General features: G+C 42.8%; 1 protein-coding gene across 1 annotated transcript in view; it reads right to left on the bottom strand.

The window, feature by feature from the left end:
• Window positions 1–21,985, bottom strand: part of LOC144769015 (glycine N-acyltransferase-like) — a 379,686-nt gene that overhangs the window by 191,844 nt on the left and 165,857 nt on the right. The window contains exon 3 of the mRNA XM_078653014.1: window positions 4,681–4,807. Within this exon, the coding sequence (XP_078509140.1) occupies window positions 4,681–4,807 (127 nt within the window). The remainder of the gene's footprint in view (window positions 1–4,680; window positions 4,808–21,985) is intronic.

Below are 21,985 nucleotides of genomic sequence, written 5' to 3'. Positions count from 1 at the left end.
GTAGATAAAAATAACTGAAAGAGTCTGATTGGGGAGAGTTTTTTATTGTGAGGGAAAGTAGGAGTGTCCCTTGTGAACACAAAATGTCCTACATAGATTGAATAGAGGGATCGTTTTTTTTAATATGTTGAAAGCCTACTTCATTCAATCCAAATTTTTGTTTTGCCACTTTGTAGTCGCTTTCCCTTTCTAAGATGGCCTCCATTCACGATTGGCGGATGCCCACCCCAGATGTTTTTATGCCGGATGGGCGGGGCTAAGATTGTTTTTAAGCCGCGCGGGTGTGCGAGCTCATTGTCGGAGCTTCTAACACACTGGTGGGACGTGGCAGGGGTAAGCAGTGCAAGCGGGAGAGAGAGGTGTGCATTGTTGGAAGTTTCATTAGGAGTTCTGACACAGACTGTGACGCGCACTGCTAGTTGTGAGGGCATGATTTGAGATTGCACAGGACCCGTTGGATATTGGTGGTGATGTAGACATCGCAGTATGGACGGACCTGGTGTAGTAATGGAACCGGACATTTTACTTCATGTTGGTCATATCGACAAGGGGAGCGCGTTGGGAGACCAGCGACTTGAAAGATTTGCATACTAAATGACACTTTGTATAGATGTGGTTGCTAAAGGTTTGGCAAGGAAAGGGAGCTTGCTGGGAGTTAGTATACTCCATTCACGAGTGGCTGAACAGGATGCATGGTCTAGGACTATCTTCATTGTCATAAGGTCATGATATTGAATGAGACATCAAGGAGCAAGTTTTTTGGACATCTGCAGGGGGCTAGACATTGGCCAGTCACCCCAGGGGCACGTGATCAGAGGACTTGTGTACCAGTGTGAAGACTGTTGCTGGTACAACAAGGCTTTGCAACTGCTTGGTAAAGATTGTATACTATATGCAGCAAACTGCTTGGTTAAAAAGCGTTTGAATTCATTATGTCCTCTTGTGAGTCAGATGGATTTTTCAACTGGCATTCCTTTTTGTGTTTTAAATGGTACCATCACAGGTTTTAGGTGAACAGCCTAACAGCCCTGAAGAAGTTGCATAATGATTTAGCAACAAAACATGTTGGCAGTACAGAATTGATTATGGTTTGACAAAAACTATTTTTAATTGGGGAAACTTGCAGCATTCAATAAAGTTATGTCAGGCCAGCAAGCTTCACCAGTTTTTAATGGTGAGAATTACATTTTCAGATTCTCACAGGGGTCCAATGGGCACTTACAAAAACACTAGGCACTGATAGGTCACTTCTATTTAAGTTTCACTATTACTCTTCACTATATTGGTTTGAGATTCTTCCAAAAGCAGAATAAACACTAATCTTTCTTCTACACAAAGAGGGAGTAACCTATGATGATAAGTGGGTGTGCCGGTGAGTACCAGCCAGCAGCCCCCTTGGTGTTACTGCCGTGAGGTACTCACTCTCTTTTCTCACACTTTTCTCACATTTCTCTTGGTAATTTTTAGGTGGGATTTAGCCTATGATGGTTTTTACCACATCAATTTGATACACCATGACAATTTGAGTAGTGATAGGGAACACACTCTAGGGAATTGAAAAGTATTGGAAACCCTTACAATTGTCAGATTCCAAGGATTGATTGTAATGTAGGCGAAGCCAATTGTTGTTTATAATACATTGAGTGGAGGGTGGCCTGGCCTTTCTTTCTCCCCCTGTGACACCTATTGTGTTGTAGTAATTCAGACTAGAACCATAGATTAAACAGATGGTGAATCCTGGCCCTGCAACTCATCATTCAACAACTGCCCATCTGTCAAATCTGTCAACTAGCTTACATCTGCATGGCCCGGTGCTCCCTTTTGCCACTATAGCTACCCCCAGAAGAGGCACTCTGGATAGTACAAGCAAGGAGGGTATATCTCCACACCATTAACAAGTCCCTGTTCCCTCAGGAGAATAGCGCCTCCAGTTTACAGATAATATCTGGTCCCAGGCTTCTATTTATCTCTGCCACCCTGTGCCGCTTATGATTATTGTTTAGACTCCTAACATTCACTGAGAAAATAATTAATTTACCTAATCTACCTGCCTGTGACATGTTTCATTTGGGTCTTTACTGTCACAGTTCCTCTCCCGAACACAATTTGGTTATACCACTCAGGATGGGCATCTCCCCCCTTGTCATAGCAGGTTCTAGGCCCCTACTTATCTGGGTCACAACTTGGTCCACAGTGTTCTTCTCTTGCCATTGCCATTACTTTTACTACATTTTTGTGTTGTTTCAATGCTCCAACCTCTTTCTCACACCCTTCTCCCCCTAAGCACCCCACCACCCACTTCCCTCACACCTTGCCACCCTCCTTGCTCCACTCTCCCATCATGAGAAGCAAACAGACCACACATAGGTCTGGTGAGGTGTTCTGTATACTCTCTGCCCAGCCCCCAGAGCACACATTCCTCCTGTGCAATTCCAAAACAATATGTAAATTGGCATTATCAGACTTAACTCAATATCATCACATTGCCTTATATTGCTTAAATGAGCAAATCTCTCTAGTCCCCAGGCCCAGAAGCACTGAGTGATGAGTACAAAACCCATAATGCATACTGATGCCCACTAGCCTAAACCCTGTGAATTTAAGCACTCTTGTCCTACTGACGCGCCATCCCTTCTGTAGAAAGGATGTGACGATTCCTACATAGATAGCATTCTCACCCCAGTTACCTGCCTGCAGTTCTTCACCAGCTTACACAGCAGATCAATAGTTACATCCCCAGATGCTTGGGAGAGGGGTCTCTTCTGTCTTCTTTCTCTGTCAAGTCTGTCTTCCCGCCAGGGGTTGGGGTGTGGGGGGCGACAGAACACAGTGCTCTAATGATTATCTCTAACCTGGGGCAGCCCTACCACTGAGATTAACAACTCTGGCTCCAGCTGTCATCGGCCCCATTGCAGCTGCCCGCTCACAATCTATTGTACTTGTGGCCAACCCTAACAGCAACAACAACTTGCTCCCAAGCAAGGAGCTTTTTCTAAAAATTGACCTGTTTGCGCTTGCGGCCTCCGTGTATGCCCAGTTAGGCAGCAATACCCTAAACACCAGCTAAAGTCCCCGTGAACATTCTCTATAGGGCTTCTACGGCGTGCTTGCGGCTCAGGAGGCTAGTCAGAAATCTGCATTAAAGCTGTCTCACACATCTGCCATCTTGCTTCCCCTTGTCCTCATGTGAGCCACAGTTTCAGTGCTGGTGCCCCATTTTGAAAGGAAATACAGGGCCCCAACCTCTGCCCCTACCAACTTCACTTGCCATTACAAACAAGACGCTCTTATCATGTTTGTGGCCCTTTGTAGATCAAAGAACCCAATCACGCCGTCATCTGCACTCACTGATAAGGATGGCAGGTGCTTAGATAATTTTGACCGTAAAGTTGGTTCCATTGTGGGAATATCAATCAAGGTTGCACATATCATGCCAATTTTGGGCCATTAAGATCACCAAATGTCTCATGACATCTCACCATTAATCAAGCTAATTTAAAAGGATAAGAGGGAGACTGCTAAAACCATTGTCAAAGATTGTGCAACAACATCAACTACAATAATTGACATTGCAATATATATTTCAAACACAGGCTTTTGCCAGGGGCAGAGCAGCTGTAGTACAAAAACAGGGTAATAGAGAGACAACACTTTCTGTTCAAAGTTCAAACAAAAATACTAGATATGCTGCTTGGAAAGCATGCTTATAATGAATTGTAGAATATTAAAACCGATAAAGATATGGCAAAACCACTGGGCACCTTGCAGTATTGTTGTGCTGGCTTAACAACTTTTCATGGCTCATGAAGATCCCAGGCCTACAGGAGAGGCTTCAAACTGCACGAGGTTAAGGCAGGCCATATTATCCCCTAAGGAAAACCAGGTATACCCGGGTCTATGCACTCAACAGAAACAAAAGACCAGAATGTGGTAGATCTTCTGGGTGAAAATGAGTACCTAGCTTGCACCCTTCAAGGACAACCAAAACAAGCTTGGCTCCTCACAGCTGCCCTCCCCAGCAATCTCCTCTCAAAGAATAAAGGGGAGAATTTCCCTTTTTACCTCCACATTGGAATCCAAAACATCAGATTGAAGGGTGCTCCAGATTTCACATTCAAGGTATACACTGGAGTTTCTACAGAAACCACCTGTCTGTCCACACTAAATGCAACGTCATGCTCACTTGAGGAAACTGCAATAGGACATTCTCCACCTCCTTCTCAAAGGAGTAGTAGACATGGTGCCCAAATCCCAGAGAAATCATTATTACGGATTCTTTCTGATAAGAATGACAGGACAATGGAGACTTATTCTGGATTTCAGAGAACTGAACAAGTTCCTCTAAAAACAAGTTTTTCACATGGCAACACACCAATACCCCTTCCTGATGCCACAGAGAAGTGATTATCCAATGATCTTGGAGCTTCAAGATGCGTATTCGCAAATCCTCATCCACTGGAAGCACAGGAAATACCACACACTACACAAGTTGCAATTTTTCTCTTTTGGTTTATAGCATGCTGATTGGGAAAAGTGTTCCTTTTCATGTTCTAATATTTAAATTTGTATCTAGGTATATGCTTAGACTGCTCAGCAAATAAAAATGGGCATCAGTTTGTTTGTGTTCAATAGAGTCAGTGCAGTCAATAAATCCATTTTCACAAGTTCAGCTCCACTTACCTTGTATCAGCAGGCATTGATTCCAGTTGATGACATCAGTGTTCCACAGCATTGCCCTAAAGTTCCCCGGATCTTTAGTGAAGACATTGTAGGTGTTGATGTAGAAGTTTGTATCATCCATCATTTCCTAAACAAACATTGGAAAAGCACAAGTGGCATGAGTGATTGACAACTGCTGTGCTCCTGAGGACCACAGCTTTCAAGTTTTGAGTCTCCAACACTGACAGTAATGGGGCTACCAACACTTTGTGCATCAACCACTGGTGCAGCTGCTTTCCAAGAAAGGGTGGTCTGTACCTTTGTTATTTTCTAGTTAAAATGCCACAAATAAAATAAAGAAGTGCAAAAGTAATATGAAGATATGTCCGAAGCCGACCCTTTGATACAGAAATTTTGAAATGATTATGAGATAGCAGCAGATATAGAGGACCATAGATTTTTTCTTTGCAGCTGACAATTGTGAATTAAGATGCACTGCATGAAACGCACACAAGTAGATGCCTGTTTCTGGAACTTGTGGCAGTTGGCTGGGTTGGTTGATGGTTTCAGGTAGGTCATTTTGCATAAATCTCTCACAATATAAAAATAAGGATGTCTCTGCTGCTCTTCCTCTGTGCAATCCTTTTTAAGTAGGATGTAGCAGTCCATGACTAGGGCTATGCAGAAATCAATCATTATGCCAATGCAAACCTGACTTTTGGAACTATACTTAGCTTAAATGAATCCTTTCATCCATTTTGAATGCAAGGACACATGTGGTGCTAGAAAAGAGTAAAAAAAAAAGAAAATGCCACAAACAGCAGCTGCTAGCGTTCTGCTTGTTCACTTTTTCCGTGAGCTTTTGATACATTTCTGCTGAAACAGCACGTAACACAATATAATACCATAATTTTGAAAATTTCACCCAAAATGCATAACTCAAAATTACTGAGATTACACATACGTAAATGAAAGTTCCATCTGGCCAACCTATGACTCTCAATGTATAACTCAATCATCACGCTCTACAAAAACTTGGCTAATGGGTAGATTTGAGTATAGCAGATGTTTCCAAGGTTTTAAAAGGTAATGAAATGGCTTCTTCAGATGCATGATCATAAATGTATTCCTGTCCGGATAGTCCTTATGTGATCAGCAGCATTATTGGACCAGGGTCTTTTCTCCGGTACAACATTTAATTGGGTAGAACTTGTGTCCTTTCATTGGCACATTTTGCCTTTTGGAAACATTTGTGTTCAATACATGAGAACTGTGTTGGGTGTAGTGTATTGCAATGATGACGGCTATAAGCCTGTTTTATGATAGAACACAAATTCCCTACACCTGCATGCTTAAAATTCACAGTCTTAATAATAACAGCATCTTAACCAAGCATTCCTTCAGCACACATTCCTTTACCATGCATTTTTGTAGTAAAGGCATGAATGGTAAAGGGGTATATATGGCTAAGGTTGCCTCTCCCCTCCCCACCACCATGAGGTACAAACTCCCCTGGTCCCCCTCCTGACCTGAGGTGCAAATACCCCTAACCCCTCCCAACCCCCAGGCTGTGCCATACCCCTGCCCTGATGCCTACAAACAAGTCCCTTAACCAGTGATTAATTTGTAAATATGAAGTCCAGGTGCTCAAATATTTGTTGGAGGCCACGCCCACATTCCTTTGGTGCCCCCCATGTCATCCACTAGCTCCAACCTCTTCCTCTATTGGTTCCGCCCATATCTTCAACTGTCACTGATGAAAGGCAGATGTAATACCCAATCTGAATTTCAGCAAGGGAGCCTTCCACCAAGTAAGGTTTTGATAGAAGGTTTGCCTACCCTGTGAACATTTTGAAAAAGATTAAATCAAAGTGCATTTAAAGCACATTTTGGTATTTTGTGCAATCAATATAGTTGTTAAATAATAAATACGAATAAACTGCTTGTGCAAACAAAAGAGTATAGGGCAATGAGAAAGACTTAGAAATTTGTTGGTAAGATAATCCTACCGCTTCAGTGGAGATGATTTGGTAAAGGTTACACAAAGACGATGAAACAAATCTCTCGCCACAAATAAAATAAAGTAGGAAATGATACCTGCAAAATGGTGCTGCTGAAAGAGAGAGAAAATGTCAGTGTGCCAATCCGTCTGCCTTAATTATAGCGCTGATGGTCATTCTGTTCCTTGAATTTAATTGGTAGTAAGACGGTGCTAAACTAAGTAGATTGTGTACTGACATTTAATGGAGGCAGGCACAATCTTGCCGGACACCAATGAGGTGGCAATTAGAAGAAGGCATTGTTGAGTTGTGTCTTTTATCCCCAGCACCATTCTTATATGTCAGTTAGTAAGTGTACTTTTGACTGCCCCTAGTGCTTAAAGGTGTTCTTTACTGTTCTCCATATTTTTAAGTGTTTGACGTGGCACAAATGGACTTACAGCCAGCTCTGGGGGTGTGTGCAGAGATTATTTTCATTTTAGAAACGTCATCTCGACCAGGGAGTGTTGTAAATAGACAAGTGCGTTGGGGACATTGGGAATCAGGGACGGGTGTGACATCATTTGGCTGCACACTGCTTGTGTCACATGTATGTGACTAGAACGATTCTTTGTACTGTGTCGTATCAATACACACGGTGGGATGCCCCGCCCGATGCTGGTGGTATTATTGCTGGGGCCTCTGACTTGGTTCAGTGACCGTCACCACCGCCAGTAAAAGCACTTACTTACTTACTGAGGTTGCTGCTGCTGATGGCACTTCCTACACCGACCATGCAAATTACGACATACATAAAGATTATCAGGCCCCTTCTTTCATCCTATGGCTTTCGTGGATTTTATTTATTTAGAGCACTGCCAGTGCCGGCCAAGTAAAAATGTGCCAGACATTGGTAGACCACTGCACTCTAGAATCCCGTCCCAAAATGCTTTGCAGGGCCTTTGGTTGGGATTGTATTTTTGCCTATAACAGTGCTTGGGGTCTTCCTAGGAGGATGGGACCACCACCAAATCATTCAGCATGATGTGCGCTTTGTGTTGAAGGCATCTGCTTGGTTCTCTACCTAGGTTAGGGAGGACATCATCATCATCACCTCTCTCACTGCTTGCTGTATTTTCATTTTCACTTTTGTGAGTTGACTATATGCATTTTTGCATGTAAAGATAGAGTTACTTGTTGTTTTACCAAGGGTATGTGAGGTTTCTGTTTTATTAATGAGGGTGAGACGGAACAGAGTTGCGGAGCAGAATTCACAGAGTTTTTGTTTAATACTGTAGAATTCCATGTAGTGGTACTCTGCCAACTAAGCCCACCCTTTTTTAAATCTGTGTAAGTCTCCCCTACGTGATTGGCATATTTGATTTACTGGTAAGTACCCAGTACAGTGCATAGTGTGCGCCAGGGCCTCTAAATCATATGCTGCTAGTGGGCTTGAAACACTGGTAGGTACCCCCATGGGCACGGTGCAGTGTATGTGAAAGGTAGAACACGTACTGGTGTTTATGACATATCCTGATAGTGCAATATTGTGTATTTCGATATTCACTATTGAGAGGCTAACTGTCCCATAGGCTTATCATTGGGGTTGCACTGTATCATTTTTACTTGAGTAACTTGAAGTAGGGATCAGATTTGGTGAATGTGGTTTTAAAAGTCTATGTTTGAAAATGGACATTTTTGAAAGTGGGCATTTTCTTACTTTACCATCTGTGTATTCAGCGTCTGGTATATGAATGACAGGAGATGGGATGTGCATTCACTCTAGATGTCACTAGGGGGGTTGAGGTGTGCTCTTTCTTGCCTGGGTTACTTATCGCAGGGCTGAATAGAACTAGCCTGCATTTACAGTAGTGGGAGGAGTTTTGCTTGCACCTGAATAGGCTATGTCTCCTTTTCACAATGTTGTCTCCGCCCCCAGTGGTCATGGACTGGAACCTACACCCCCCCCAGCTCCTTGAGAACCTTACGAGTGAGTAGTCATACTTAACAAACGCCTGATTTATAGATGCTGTACCAGGGAGGACAGGACTGGTATGGACTGGGTTCAGAGACCCTTGCCACAAAGAGAAACAAGCATTGGCACAGCCAATAGGTCTCGCCTTTGGGACCTTGTAAGTGTTTAGGCATGCAATAGTTGATGTTGTTGCACCAACGATAGTGTGCTGGATAACTAAACACTTATACGGCCTTAAAGGTGAGACCTATTGGCTAAGCCAATGCTTTTTTTTGCAGTTTTATATATTCGACCCAAAGGTGTTGTGGCATTTTACATGAGCGCCGTTGCATTGTTGCTTAAGAGAAAGGGCGAAAGGGAATGACGTACAACAGTGTGTCCTTAACGCAGGCATTTACTTTTGGAGAGTGGCACTTTAAAGATCTACAGCGGGAAGACAGCAAGCAAAACCGAGCAGGAAAGCCAATAAAAAGAGCCCTCCCCCTTAAACACTCCTCCCTCCCTCTTCGCAGAAGTCATCTGCTCGCAAATGGCATGCGGCGGTTTCAGGTGATGGCAGCAGCACGGGGATGCCCGACCACATGAAGGTGGACACATCTGGCCGAATAACAGGAAGCCCAGGCGTGCAGCCTCTCCCTCCCCTACCCTAAGTAAAGTGCAGGTTTTAGCTACATTCTCATCCCATATTGCTTCGAATTTAAATCCTTCAACAATGCTGGCTTTGAGAAAATCGTTGGAGTTGAAGTGACTGCAAATTTTTTTTTTTTTTACGGATGACGTATCCCCCTGATTGAATAGGATTTTCGTGCAATACATTTTTAGTTCACAAAACTTTTCTATATGGCTTGTGCGGCTGATTCGGGTTTTTTAAGGTGTGCCACTGTTTTAGCGCAATGACAGGTTTGTATGCGAAGCACTTTTGACCTACAAACACAATGTTATTTGCTATTTTATTACTTTTTCCAGAGAAAATAATAACACAGTACCGTAAACCCATGGGGGCCGGGAGTAGCAAGGTGTCACTGTCTGCATGCACAAGTGATTGGCACATCACAGACGGAAACGGGAACATATTCCTATACCTTCTGCTTTTAGAATATCGCCACCTGCCACCGCTGCTCGCAGGAAGAGCCCACACTCCCCCGATACGGACATTTTTGTAAAAAGGATTTACTCACAAAGGTATAAACAAGCTATGTTTTCAGCACTCATTTCTGCGTCTTCCTCAGGGGTGGCATAAGGATGGCAGGCACTGCATCTCATAGCCCCCCCGCACACATTATGCCACTACAGATGTTTATTACCAATAACATTACATAATACAACCTGTTCGATACGCAGTTTATCTGCCTAAGACCACACTGACATACAACACGCTTCCCTGCTCCTTACCATTGTGCACAAGCGCTCGCTACGGGCAGTGCCCGTGTGCCAGGTCTCTGGAACATCGTCCATTTGACTAGAAAGAATGTGCAATGAAAGACAGACAGAGCATCTTAAATTGTCATTGGGATTTTGAATCTGATGAGGCAATGTCCTTTAATGCCCCACTCACCTCTTTGACCAGGGTTAACCATGATCGAATAAAAAGAAGCACGAGCGTGCGCACCTCACGCGGCTGCAGGGGGAGGGGAGAGGAAGGGACCCGCACGATTCCCTTGCGGGAGGGAGCAGCAAGGCGGGATAATTACTAAATATGGCACCGCTGTTCGCTCCCGCAAGGGAATTTCCAAATGTGCACGCGTTGCAATTGAAAGCAATGCAACGAGTTTTTGCCCCCAAAGCTGTGTCAATTACTAAAAGTCTTTTTCAATGCAGCCCATGCTCGCTGATAGGCGAGACTTTAAAAAGAACATTTGGTGTGTAAGTATTGCATCTAAAACCACAGGACTTTAGATGACTTCAAGGAACAAGAGGACCCTGCCAATAAGAAGAGCGGGAGGACTGAGGAGCGATGCCTTTTCTGAGTGAGGGGTGGGTTGGCCTACAGTTGCTGCTTCTGTTTGTGGTAGAGAAGAAGGAATGACTCTTTTTGCCCTGCTGTGGTACACTGCTTGTAAAGAATCTCCAAGGGCTTGAGTGTGCTTGCTTCCTGATGGAAGTCTCGGGGAAATCAAAGACTTCATGAAAAGATACATTCTGGATTTAAAAAGAACCTGCCTGAAAGGAGAGCTGGAAAAGCTCTGTGAGGAGTGCTGACTCTGATGTGCATGGGGTGGGACGGTCTGCAGTTGCTGTCCTTGTCTGGAGCAAGAGAAAAACTGGGCTGTCCTTCGCCCATTTTGTTGTAAAGTGCATGTGGAGTGCTTTAATTGGTAGTGTAGTCTATGGGGCAAGGGTTGTTCAGGGCCTTGAAGCAATCCTTGACAAAAAATAAGCGTATGGTGAGTGGGTTGTTTTTAAGATGTCGGAGGAGCACCTGGTATTTTCCATGGTCAGTGCGTGCTGTGCGGTGTTTTGAAACCTGCCCAGCACTGGCTATTTGGAAGCATGCTGCACTAGCCTGTCCTGCACTGCCCTGAAGGAGCAGAGAAAGTGCTCTCCCCCTCCACGGCCAGACCAGTAAGTAAGCCTCTGCATTGTCGAGCAACGCCAATGCCCGAGCTGCTTAGCAACCGGGCAGGATGCACAGGAACAGCGGGGGAGCTCTGTTGGTGACTTGCTGGGAGGTGGACCGATGAGGAAGGCCAAGCTTGCCTCTTTCCCTCACGGCCACAAGATCCGCATGGAGCAAATCGATGGAGACTTCACTCTGGGTCCCTCTCCTGTCCTGCGGGAGCTGATGTTTCAAAACAAAGCTGTGCGAGGACCACTCTAGAGGAGGACCACAAAGGAGGTGAGCAGGTGGAAGTGCGATTGCAGGCAGCTGCCATTGGAGTTTACCCTGCACCTGGTGCACCGAGGGATGTTTCCTGCTGACGTAAGAGGTGGGCACACCCCACCTTGCCGGCAATTGGAGGACTAAGCTTCTGCAAGTGTTCACAGCTGCACCACATGAACCCGGGCAGCTGCTATGAGACATACTGTTGAGGGCATGTCCTCATTGTCTGCACTCTCTATAATCAAATAGAAAGGCAGCCCGATAGCCTGCAGGAGCTGTACTGCACCAGAATGCTGTGCTGGATGGTAATCTGGGTGCTTTCTCCTCACTGCCCATATTACTTGATGATGGTGATAAATGTTGCTTTTCTCCCCCTGAAGCCAGTCCGTTTTGCAGGATCTTTCTATGATGTGAAGGGGTTCTATGACCTATGCAGTACTGGAGTAGTTACTGTGATATTTTAACTACTATGATAAATGCTGTTTTTATGGTGCATTGTTATACCAAGACTTATATCAGGATTTGCCTTGTACGCATTATGATGGTGTATGCACCATATAAGTCTTGACTTTAGTGCAATAGGATGTTCTGCCTACGGTTTTCTAACATGTGCAATCCACAAGTATTAAACTTATTGCGATGAATGTGTTATGATAATTGCCCAGTTGCCAAAGTGATGTATTGTCTACGAGATGTCATGACAAGTGCCTCGTGGCACAGTGATGTATGATTGTGGTCCAATGTGTTTTATATGGAATACAAAGGATATTTTTGTATAACCTTGTGTGGAGTCTCTTCTTGTGGTCTGCCTAGTGTGTCACTGGTGTGTGTGTGTGTGTTGCGCAAATGCTTTACACACTGGTATAAGCCTGCCTGCTCTGCCAAGCTACCAAGGGGGTGAGCAGGTGTTTTCTTAGGTATGTAATTCCCTTATCCTGACTAGAGTGGTGGGTTCTGCCTGGCTTCAGTGCATACCCTAGCTCCCCATGGTTCTGAGGCAAAAGGGACAGAGTGTCTCTGGTGTTGTAGGGTGCTTCATACAGGAGCTTCAGTCCACCTAAACTTGGGAACTACCCTGAGATATATGCTTCTTTTTTGCATATGAATATATATATAGTTGCTATGTTGGTATATGTAAAACACATTAGAGAGTTAAAATATAGTTTATAATGAATATTTTAAATAATTTTATATTTTATATGTGTATATAAATATACACAAATTAATTTATATGTGTGCATAATTGTTTAACTAAGTTTGTCTTGCTATTTATATATGTTTAAATATTACTTGAACGTAGTTATTTTAAATTATATTAATGATGTATGTTAAAATATTTAAAATTTACTGTCTTGATATATATATATCGACTCCAACAAAATAGAATTGCTATGGAGCAGCGGTGAGCGGGATCTGACTTATTTTGAAGTTGAAATGAACAAAGTGAATTGGAAGGAATATTTGTGGCATCGCCCACTGGAGGGTTTGATTAAACTGTAGCAGTGGACCACTAACTCCAGCATGCTTTGCAAACGGGCCGACTAAGGGCTCCAACCAGGGGGCGAACATTAAAAAATGCAGCAATTGCATAGTGCTGTCTGCTCAATATACTATAGCGAACCTTTGATAAAGGTCAAAGTTTGACTGAAACGTGTCAGGACTGCCTATGAAAAACTAAAATAAATAGATTTACTTTCACCGCTGTGAGTGCGGCTCTTTATTTCCGTTAAGTAGAGAGTGTGGATGATATTTCAATGGCTTGCTTCCACTGCGAGCGACCCACCACCAGCAAGAGCACAAGCACTGCCCGAAATTGATACGGCCTTCTTAAGTCTGTTGAGAGGTGTAGTTTAATGATTTTGCATATTTGTAGATAGAATGGTCAAGATATAGCTCAAAAGTAAACCATCACATATTACCCTTGCAGGCATGTTGTACTTATCTACTTAGCTAGCTAATATATAATGACTCATCTATGTGTTCAGATTGTACTTATATTGTAATATGTATGGTTAGTAAACTATTGAGAGGTGCCTGACCGATTAGAGGAGTGCGAAGGTAGTGAGTAGGTGATTTTAAAACTACTTAAGTAATGTTACCATATTGTGTAATCACCCAGGTAGTATGCAAACATTCATCAAATCACTCTGCAACTACCTAAACAGTTATGAAATCACCCAGGCACTACCCATACACTCTCCCAACCAGCCAAGTACAACCCATGTAGTCATGCAATACACCATGCACTCTACGTGCAGTAGTCTAATCATTCAGTCAGTACCTATGTACTCATGCAGTGATGTAGGCAGTAAATTATGTACTGCTGCAATCCCCCGTGCACTACCCATGCAGTCCTCTAACTACCTACACACTACTTATTCAGTCCTTCAATACCCCAGGTACTACCAATGAAGTCCAGCAATCACCCTGTCACTCCCCTTGCAGTCCTCCAATCACCCAGCTAGTACCATGTACTTATCCAATCACTCCAACAACTCCCTAGCACTTATATATTCACCATGCACTCTCCTTGCAGTACTCTAATTATCCAGACAGTACTCATGTACTCTGCAACCATGACTCGATCTGAATTGTGAGCCCTGCTGTCTGCAGTGTAGGCCGGAGGCAGCGGCCCACAAGCGCCCACAGACAAGTGGCATTGACTTGAGCTCCAGAGAGTTAGTGACACCTGAAGCACTCAGCGTGTGCGCAGCCACTGTGAATGCGTCGTCGGGCAGGACGCACTGGATGCAAGGTATGTTGCCTACTGCACCATGCAATTAGGAGAATAAAGACTGAAATTTAATTGTGAGCCCTGCTGACCGCAGTGTAAGCCAGAGGCAGCCATCAGCAAGGGCCCACATCCCTGTGACGTTGATTTTAGCTGCACAGAGTTAGTGGCACCTGAAGCACTTAGCGGGGGCACAGCCAGCGATGATAAGTGGCCTGGGCAGGCTGCACTGCAAGCAATGTCTGTTGCCTACTGGACTGCGTCATCTGCAATCCTGACTCGATCAAAATTGTGAGCCCTTCTGTCCTCAGTGTAGGCTGGAGTCAGCGGTCAGAAAGGGCCCACAGCCACATGGCGTTGACTTGAGCTGCACAGAGTTAGTTGTACCTCAAGCACTCAGCATGTGCGCAGCCAGCGGTGATGTGTAGTGCTGGCGGGCTGCACTGGATGCAATGTCTGTTGCCTACTGGAGTCTGCAATTAATGAATCAGGACTGAATTTGAATAGTAATCCCTTCTGACCCATGTACACCAGAGGTAGCAGTCAGCAAAGGCCCACAGCAACGTGGCGCTGACTTGAGCTGCATAAAGTTAGTGGCACCTGGAGCACTCAGCATGTGCGCAGCCAGCGATGATGCATCTCCCGCACAGGGGAATTAACCACGCGTGGGCGGATTAGCAACATACTGGCGGCTCCTGTCGTCATGAGCACACATCTACTGTGATTCATGCCGGCCGGGGGCCGTCATGAGCACCGAAAGAGTTATGGTATTTTCTTCTGTTGTTTTTTTGGTACAGCCAGTACTATGTACTCATCCAATCACTCTCCCAATTCCCAAGCACTTATAAATTTACCATGCACTCTCCTTGCAGTACTCTAATCATTCACTCAGTACCCATGAACTCATGTAATAACTCAGGCACTAACATATGCACTGCTACATTCCTCTGTAAACTATCAAAGCAGTCCTCTTACCAACTACACACTACTTATTCGCTCCTTCAATTCCCCAGGTAGTACCCATTCAGTCCAGAAATCACCCTGTCACTCCCCATGCACTCCTCCAATCACCCAGCCAGTATTAGGTACTTATCAAATCACTCCGTCAATTCCCAAGTACTTATAAATTCACCATGCACTCTCCTTGCAGTACTCAAATCATTCAGTCAGTACCCATGTACTCTTGCTATGAAAGATGATCATATTAGGTGGTAATAATTAGGTTTCTTTTATCAGTTTGTACAAAGGAAAAGTTAAATGATGCCACATATTTTAAGATTGAATGTGAAATAAGGTGCTGTTAATTAGGTTTCTTTTTGCAGTCTGAACAAAGGTATAGTTGAATGATGCCATATAATTTTAGATATAAAGGTGAAGATGTAGAATAAAAGTCTGGTTTTAAAAATGTTCTTAAAAGGTGTTGTTAATTAGCCTTCTTTCTTAAGTCTGTTGAGAGGCATACTTTAAGGTGAACAGCCTTTACAACAAAACTTTTACAACGCACTACCATTACGACGCACCTTTTACAACGCAAACTATTTCAACGCATAGCGCTTGGGGGCGCTCTAGGATAGGGAATAGGTTTAATGTACTATCCAACACCTTCCCTACTATCCACGGGGACTGGAGTTGGAATAGTAAATTAAACTATTCACTATCCAGCGCCCAAAAGCATTATGCGTTGTAATGGTATGCGTTGTAAAAAATGCGATGTAAAGGTAGGCGTTGTAAAAGTATGCGTTGTAACGTCATACATCCATACTTTAATGATGTCATATATTTGTGGATAGAATAGTCAACATGTAGCTCAAAAGTAAGTAGCCACATATTAGCCTTGCAGGCATATTGTACTTATCTACTTAACTAGATACTATGTAATGACTCATCTATGTGTTCTGATTGTATTTATACAGTTATATGTATGCTTATTGAACTATTGAGAGATGCCTCAGCCAGATCGGCACAACAGCGAAAGCATTTGTCATCGTTTGCTACGCCCCACTCAAACATTTTAGCTGGAGTGTAATAAAGATTAAAAATGGTTTTCAAGTGCTGGGTCTTAAGGCTGGAACAAATCAGAATGTTCTCTGCCATCTCAATGGATTTCTGCAGAATTCCACCAACACTGACACAAAATAGTATTCCATTTAAAATGTTGGGACTCCACGTCATTCTACTGCATTTCTTGGCTAATACTACAAGGTGTAGCTTTTTCTGCAGATGGTACCAAATCTGCAAAAACTTAAAGAAATCAGTTTTGGGGCGATAATATTGGTGAGATAATATTTCCCAGCTAGTACTGAGAATGCATACATATAATCTTTATCATGGAAATCACCTACAATCAAAAACGCCTTATGTCTCCATTTAGCCATCATAGTATCCTAGAAATTAGAGGTTAATAACAATGATACAGAGGACAGTGTTTAAACACATATTCTGTCAATATTAAGACTTCTGTGGGCGTATGTCCAGATTTTAAAAGCTGCCCTGAGAACATTATTAAAATGGGTCTACTTGTAGTAACTTGGTTCAACATCCCGAACAGACACCTCTCTGCCTCTGACCCAAGCAACATTTGATAAATAGAAAGAGCCTCTGCCCCATCGATAAACCCTTTGCCAGTTAATAACAATCGCATATTCTGCAAAAAGCATGCATATTAGTAAAATGCTAAATTTTGGGTTTTCCCAATCTCCCCGGTTTCTCATTCATTTCATTGCCCTAAGAGGTTTCTTCTGACTCCAGATGCACATACCACATATCGACTGCAAATTCTGAAGGTGAGCTCTGCTAAGCTTTAATGAAACTGACCGGAAGTAATAAATTACCTCGGGTAGTATATTCATTTTTAAAACAATATACCTTCCAGCCAGCGAGACCTGTAAACATTCAATTTTATCCAGCATTTGTTAATTCCAACCAACATGGGGCCCTAATTCGCAGTTGCCAGTTCATCCAAACATGCTCTCTACTTCACCATTAACTCTTGGATCATAAAAGTGAGCTTGGTCTGTGCAAATAATCTGGGTTTTTGTTATGTTTAATTCATACCCCAAGAGTTGCCCAAATAAAAAAGACAATCGCTTCAGGCATTGCTACAGCTGGTTCTGGAGAAACACTGGCTGCATCATCTGCATAGGCAAACACTTGATAATATTCCTGCCAGAACTGAACTGATTTAATAATCATACTGCGCTCCATCAAGATCAAAAAAGGATTGATGTACATAGCAAACAATAAGGGAGAGCATGGGCATCCTTGTCTTTTCCCTCTGGAAATAAGGACTGCTCAGATTGTAAACCCATCACATAGATTCGGACTGTGGGTGACCTATACATGGCACTAACCGAATTATTCAAACCAGTCCCAAAGCATACCATCCCAGGAGACTCGTCAAATGCCTTTTTGGCATAATGTAATACCAGCCCCAATGTAGGGTAGTGCATATTGGCCAGATCAAATAAGGTGACCACCCTGCTGATATGATTGACTGGATCTCTTCCCAGAATTAAACTGTGCTGATGGATCGAGACAAAAGAGGTACTTACCCTAGCTAAACGCATAGCCAAGATCTTTGCATGGACTTTATCGTCACAATTTCGCAAAGAGATAGGCCTATATGACCCCTGCAATGTGGGTGATTTGTCTCTTCTTTTAAAAATATCAATATTAGCAGAATCCCAAGGCAATGGTGCCCGCCCCTTCTGAGCCTCCTGAAAAGTTAACAACATATCTGTTTGCAATTCTTGAAAGAAAAATGTATACAATTCTAAGGGTAATTTATCAGGTCCAGATGCCTTGCCTGTCCCTAATGAATTAATAGCTTATTCCAACACTTCCAGTGGAATAGGAATATTTAATTTCCCAGAGTCCTCATGACTAAGAGTGCAACAGTACATTGGGCACAAAACTCCCAGCTCTACCACCCTCTGTAAATAGATCCTGATAAAAAAAGACCTAAGCACTGGAAGAATCTCAGAAGGTGTCTCAACCAATCACCTTGTTGCATCATCCTTTTTTTTATTTTTTTATTTTGAAAGTACAAAAGCCGATACAAAAATAGAGAACAATATCAAAAGCATTCAACCCAATCCTCCCCTAACCCCTGTGCAAAAACAGCATAATTGGCTTGTGGTGAAGAAAGACCTATTTCATACAAACAATGTTTGATTATTTATTAAGTCATAAAAAATGCATAATTCAAAACATAATCTCGTAAGAAACTATTTAGCAACTGTATTTTTGGAGTGATACATAAGATAGACAATATGGGCAGAATAGAGTCCCTATCATAGATTCTATAGGAGTTGAAAAGGTGTCACATATATTCCAGATCCGTAAAAATTGTAGGTTGTCATTGGTAGACCGGAGAATGATAAAAAAGATAAAAAAACATGAGTTAATTCATACTTTTCGGAGACCCCAATGATTGTATCTACCCAAGCCAAATAATTAAAGGTTCCCAGATAGCAAGACCCTTCTTTTTTCCCCGATTACCCTTCCTGCCAAAGATAGCCTTCTCAATGTGGCATATCGAAATCAGTCGGGCCAGCCAGTGGGAGAATAGTGGGGGGTTTGGGTTTATCCAAGATGAAGCTATACAGATACATAGTATAGTCATTGCTACAAAGATGAGTGCTCCTCCGCTCTTTCTACTGATCTTGTGCTGCACTTCTAGCAGAACAATCGTGGGAATTAGCTGAATATCTTGAGAGAGGACTTTTGTTTAAAAGTCTTGTATCTATCCCAAAAAAGGTGCAGGTTTCGGAAATGTTGCGAACATGTGTATTGAAACTGCACTAAACTCTGAGCATCTAGAGCAGAGCATTCCCTTCCCTGTTTCCAATTACCGACTCTGCTAGATGGGACATATAAAAAAAATGCGGTCTTATATAATTTTGCCTGCAATTTAGCAGGCAATAGGTCACTCTTGGCGGATTGCACTGCCCGATTAAAGGTGTTATAAGGAATATTCAGTTTCACCTGTCATTTATTTGCTATGTTAAGCATACCGTAGGGCATTAAACTAATTAATGTGGCATAGATATATCCAATCTTGGGTAGATTGGGAATTTTTAGTTTATCGATAAGATCCACCTTTAAGAACACAGCAGGGCCCCCGGCCCTAAGAGTCAAAAAGTCTCTTATGGCAGTGTATTTAAAAACTTCTTGTTCCCTTAGATTGTATTCTATTTTGAAGTGAGAGAATGTTTTAATACTTTCGGTAGTTGTTAGGTCTCTCATTTTTAGGATTACCGCTCTGTACCAATCTTGAAGATAACATTTCCCAAAAATGTCTGGTAAATTTAAGTTGTTATTAATGGGGGAGTAATTATTCAGTCTGCCAAGCCCTAAGATTCTACGGATGTTACAGAAAACCTTATAAATATTCATCAAGGTCTTAAATCTTACCCGTTTTTAATATCCAAATGAGAGTTGCAGCCAGAGACATCCACGGGTCTCTTCCACAAGTAGCAATTGGAAGGGAGATGGGAGACCTGCAATTGGAGTATACAACTGTTCTTAAAGTAACTCCATGCTATACTGTAGAACCAACGCCCAATAATAAAATCTTAGATGAGAGCATCCCAGCCGCCTCTCTCCCTGGGAAGGGAAAGCTGCTTGAAAGCTCACCTTGATCGAGATTATGCCCAAACAAATTGGGAGAATATCTGGTCAAATTTCTGAAACATTGCTTTATTAATCTCTAAGGGGATAGACCTGAATAAATATAGCAGTTTAGGGCAGTAGGTCATCTTAATGACATTACACCGTCCCACGATAGTTAGGTGCAGATTATTTAACCATTTGAGTGCACGTTTGGTTTCTGCCGCTCGTGGAATCAGATTTTCTTCTACTATCAGGTCGGTGATTGCGGTTATGGTAACCTGCAGATATTTCGCTTTCTGAACAACCCGACTATCTACCCAATTAATTTAGTTATTTACAATGATCTGAGTTTTGCCTTTGTTAAGCGCATACTCTGTGATTTTTCCAAACTTTTTTGCCTCTTGTTCTAGTGCATTAACTGCACTCAGAGGGTCGGAGGTCACCATAGCCAGGTTGTGGGCATAAGCCATGATCTGAGTGTCTAGTCCAAATCTGATCACCGCACAGATAGATTTGTTGTTTTCTATTGCTTTTATAAAAGGATCTACATATAGTGCAAAGAGCAGAGGTGAGCACGGACAGCCTTGGTGAGTCCCCCGTGAGAGTTTGATCTGCTCCGTCAGTATTCCATTAATAGAGATATTAGGCCTGGGATAGAGATAAAGAGCTTGTATGGCTCGGAAAGCCTTAGGCCCGAAACAAATCCTTCTCATGACGTCCCAGAGAAATAACCAGGAGACCCGGTTAAACGCCTTTTCAACGTCAAGCAGAGTTCATGACATCGGGTCTCCTGATACCTGAGCTCCATCCAATAAAGTGATGGTCCTCCAAATGTGTTCTGTTGTACTCTATTTGGGACTAAACCTGTGTGCCACTGTGACACCAGTGGTTCTATTCTTAGGGTTAGTCTCATTGCAAACATCTTAGCGTATATTTTAGAGTCACAATTAGTTAAAGCCATTGGTTTCTAGGATCCCATTTTAAGTGGTAACTTATCCTTCTTTGGGAATATTACAATCTAAACATTGGACCAGGAAGCAGGTGGAGATGCCCCATTAAAAATAGAAACTACCAATAAGGTGAGGAGAGCTTTTATTTGAGGGGCAAATATTTTTTAGAACTCAGCCGGGATACAGTCAGCACCAGCCACTCTCCCATCTGGTAAACTTGCCAGGGCTTTAGCTATTTCATCCCAAGTGGGAGGTTCCTCTAGTTGGTCATGATATTTTACACTGAGCTCTGCTAAAGTGGTTTTGTCAAGATATTCAAAAATCTCTTCCTCTCTCAAATTTGATGACCCTACATTTTCCTCAGTATAGAGATTCTGGCAGAACTCGCAGAATGCTTTTCGGATGCCCGCCTTAAGTGCATCCCATACAATCCTCGCTGTTGCGGACTCTTCATTTAGCTCCAGAAACTCTTTGATCCACCCCTGCAGGTGTAATCGATATCCCTCATCATAGAGTAAAGCTTTTTCAAAGCTCCAATTCGAGGTTACCCTCTTAATACCCACCCACTGATGTTTAAGATGAGTGGGTTATGATCTGACATGAATCGTGGGGCGATGTCAATAGAGTCATCTTGGACTAAAGAAGAAGAAACAAGAAAGTAATCTAATCTTGCAAGGGAGAGGTGGGGGCTGAGAAGTAAGTATTACCCGGCTGAGTAGGTTTTAAAGTGGCCCACACATCACTAAGCCCATGAGTTTATATTAAATTAAGCAAGGATTAATATACTCTGGACTTTCTACCTATATAGGGCCAATGGTTGCTTGCTTTCCAATTACTAGGTAGATTGATGTTAAGGTCCCCACATATGACAATTGGATGTGGCCTGTGAGCGAGTTCTCCTGTAATCCAATTAATAACCCAAGGATCATCAGTGTTGCTCCCATTCATAGAGCATAAAGTAAAAAACAAACAACAAATTAGGAGGAAGATGACATTCCGCAATAACCCACCTACCAAGAGGTTCAGATTTCACCCGGTTTGAATTCAATGGGTATCTGTTTCATATAAAACCCCCTACCCCTCTTGTCTTTTCCCCCTGTGTGGTCCCTCCAATAACCCCATACACCCTAGAATTCAGTAGATGCTTCTGGTATTCCTCCACATGTGTTTTCTGAAGGTTAACTATTTCAGTTCCCAGTAAGAGCAGACCCTGAGCTACCTTCTGTCTTTTCAGGGCGTCATTCTGACCACAAATAT

Source organism: Lissotriton helveticus, chromosome 1_1, assembly GCF_964261635.1.
Source record: "Lissotriton helveticus chromosome 1_1, aLisHel1.1, whole genome shotgun sequence".
In the NCBI taxonomy this organism is placed as follows: domain Eukaryota; kingdom Metazoa; phylum Chordata; class Amphibia; order Caudata; family Salamandridae; genus Lissotriton; species Lissotriton helveticus.
Note: the sequence above shows the minus strand (reverse complement) of the source record. Positions and strands in the feature narration are given on the sequence as shown.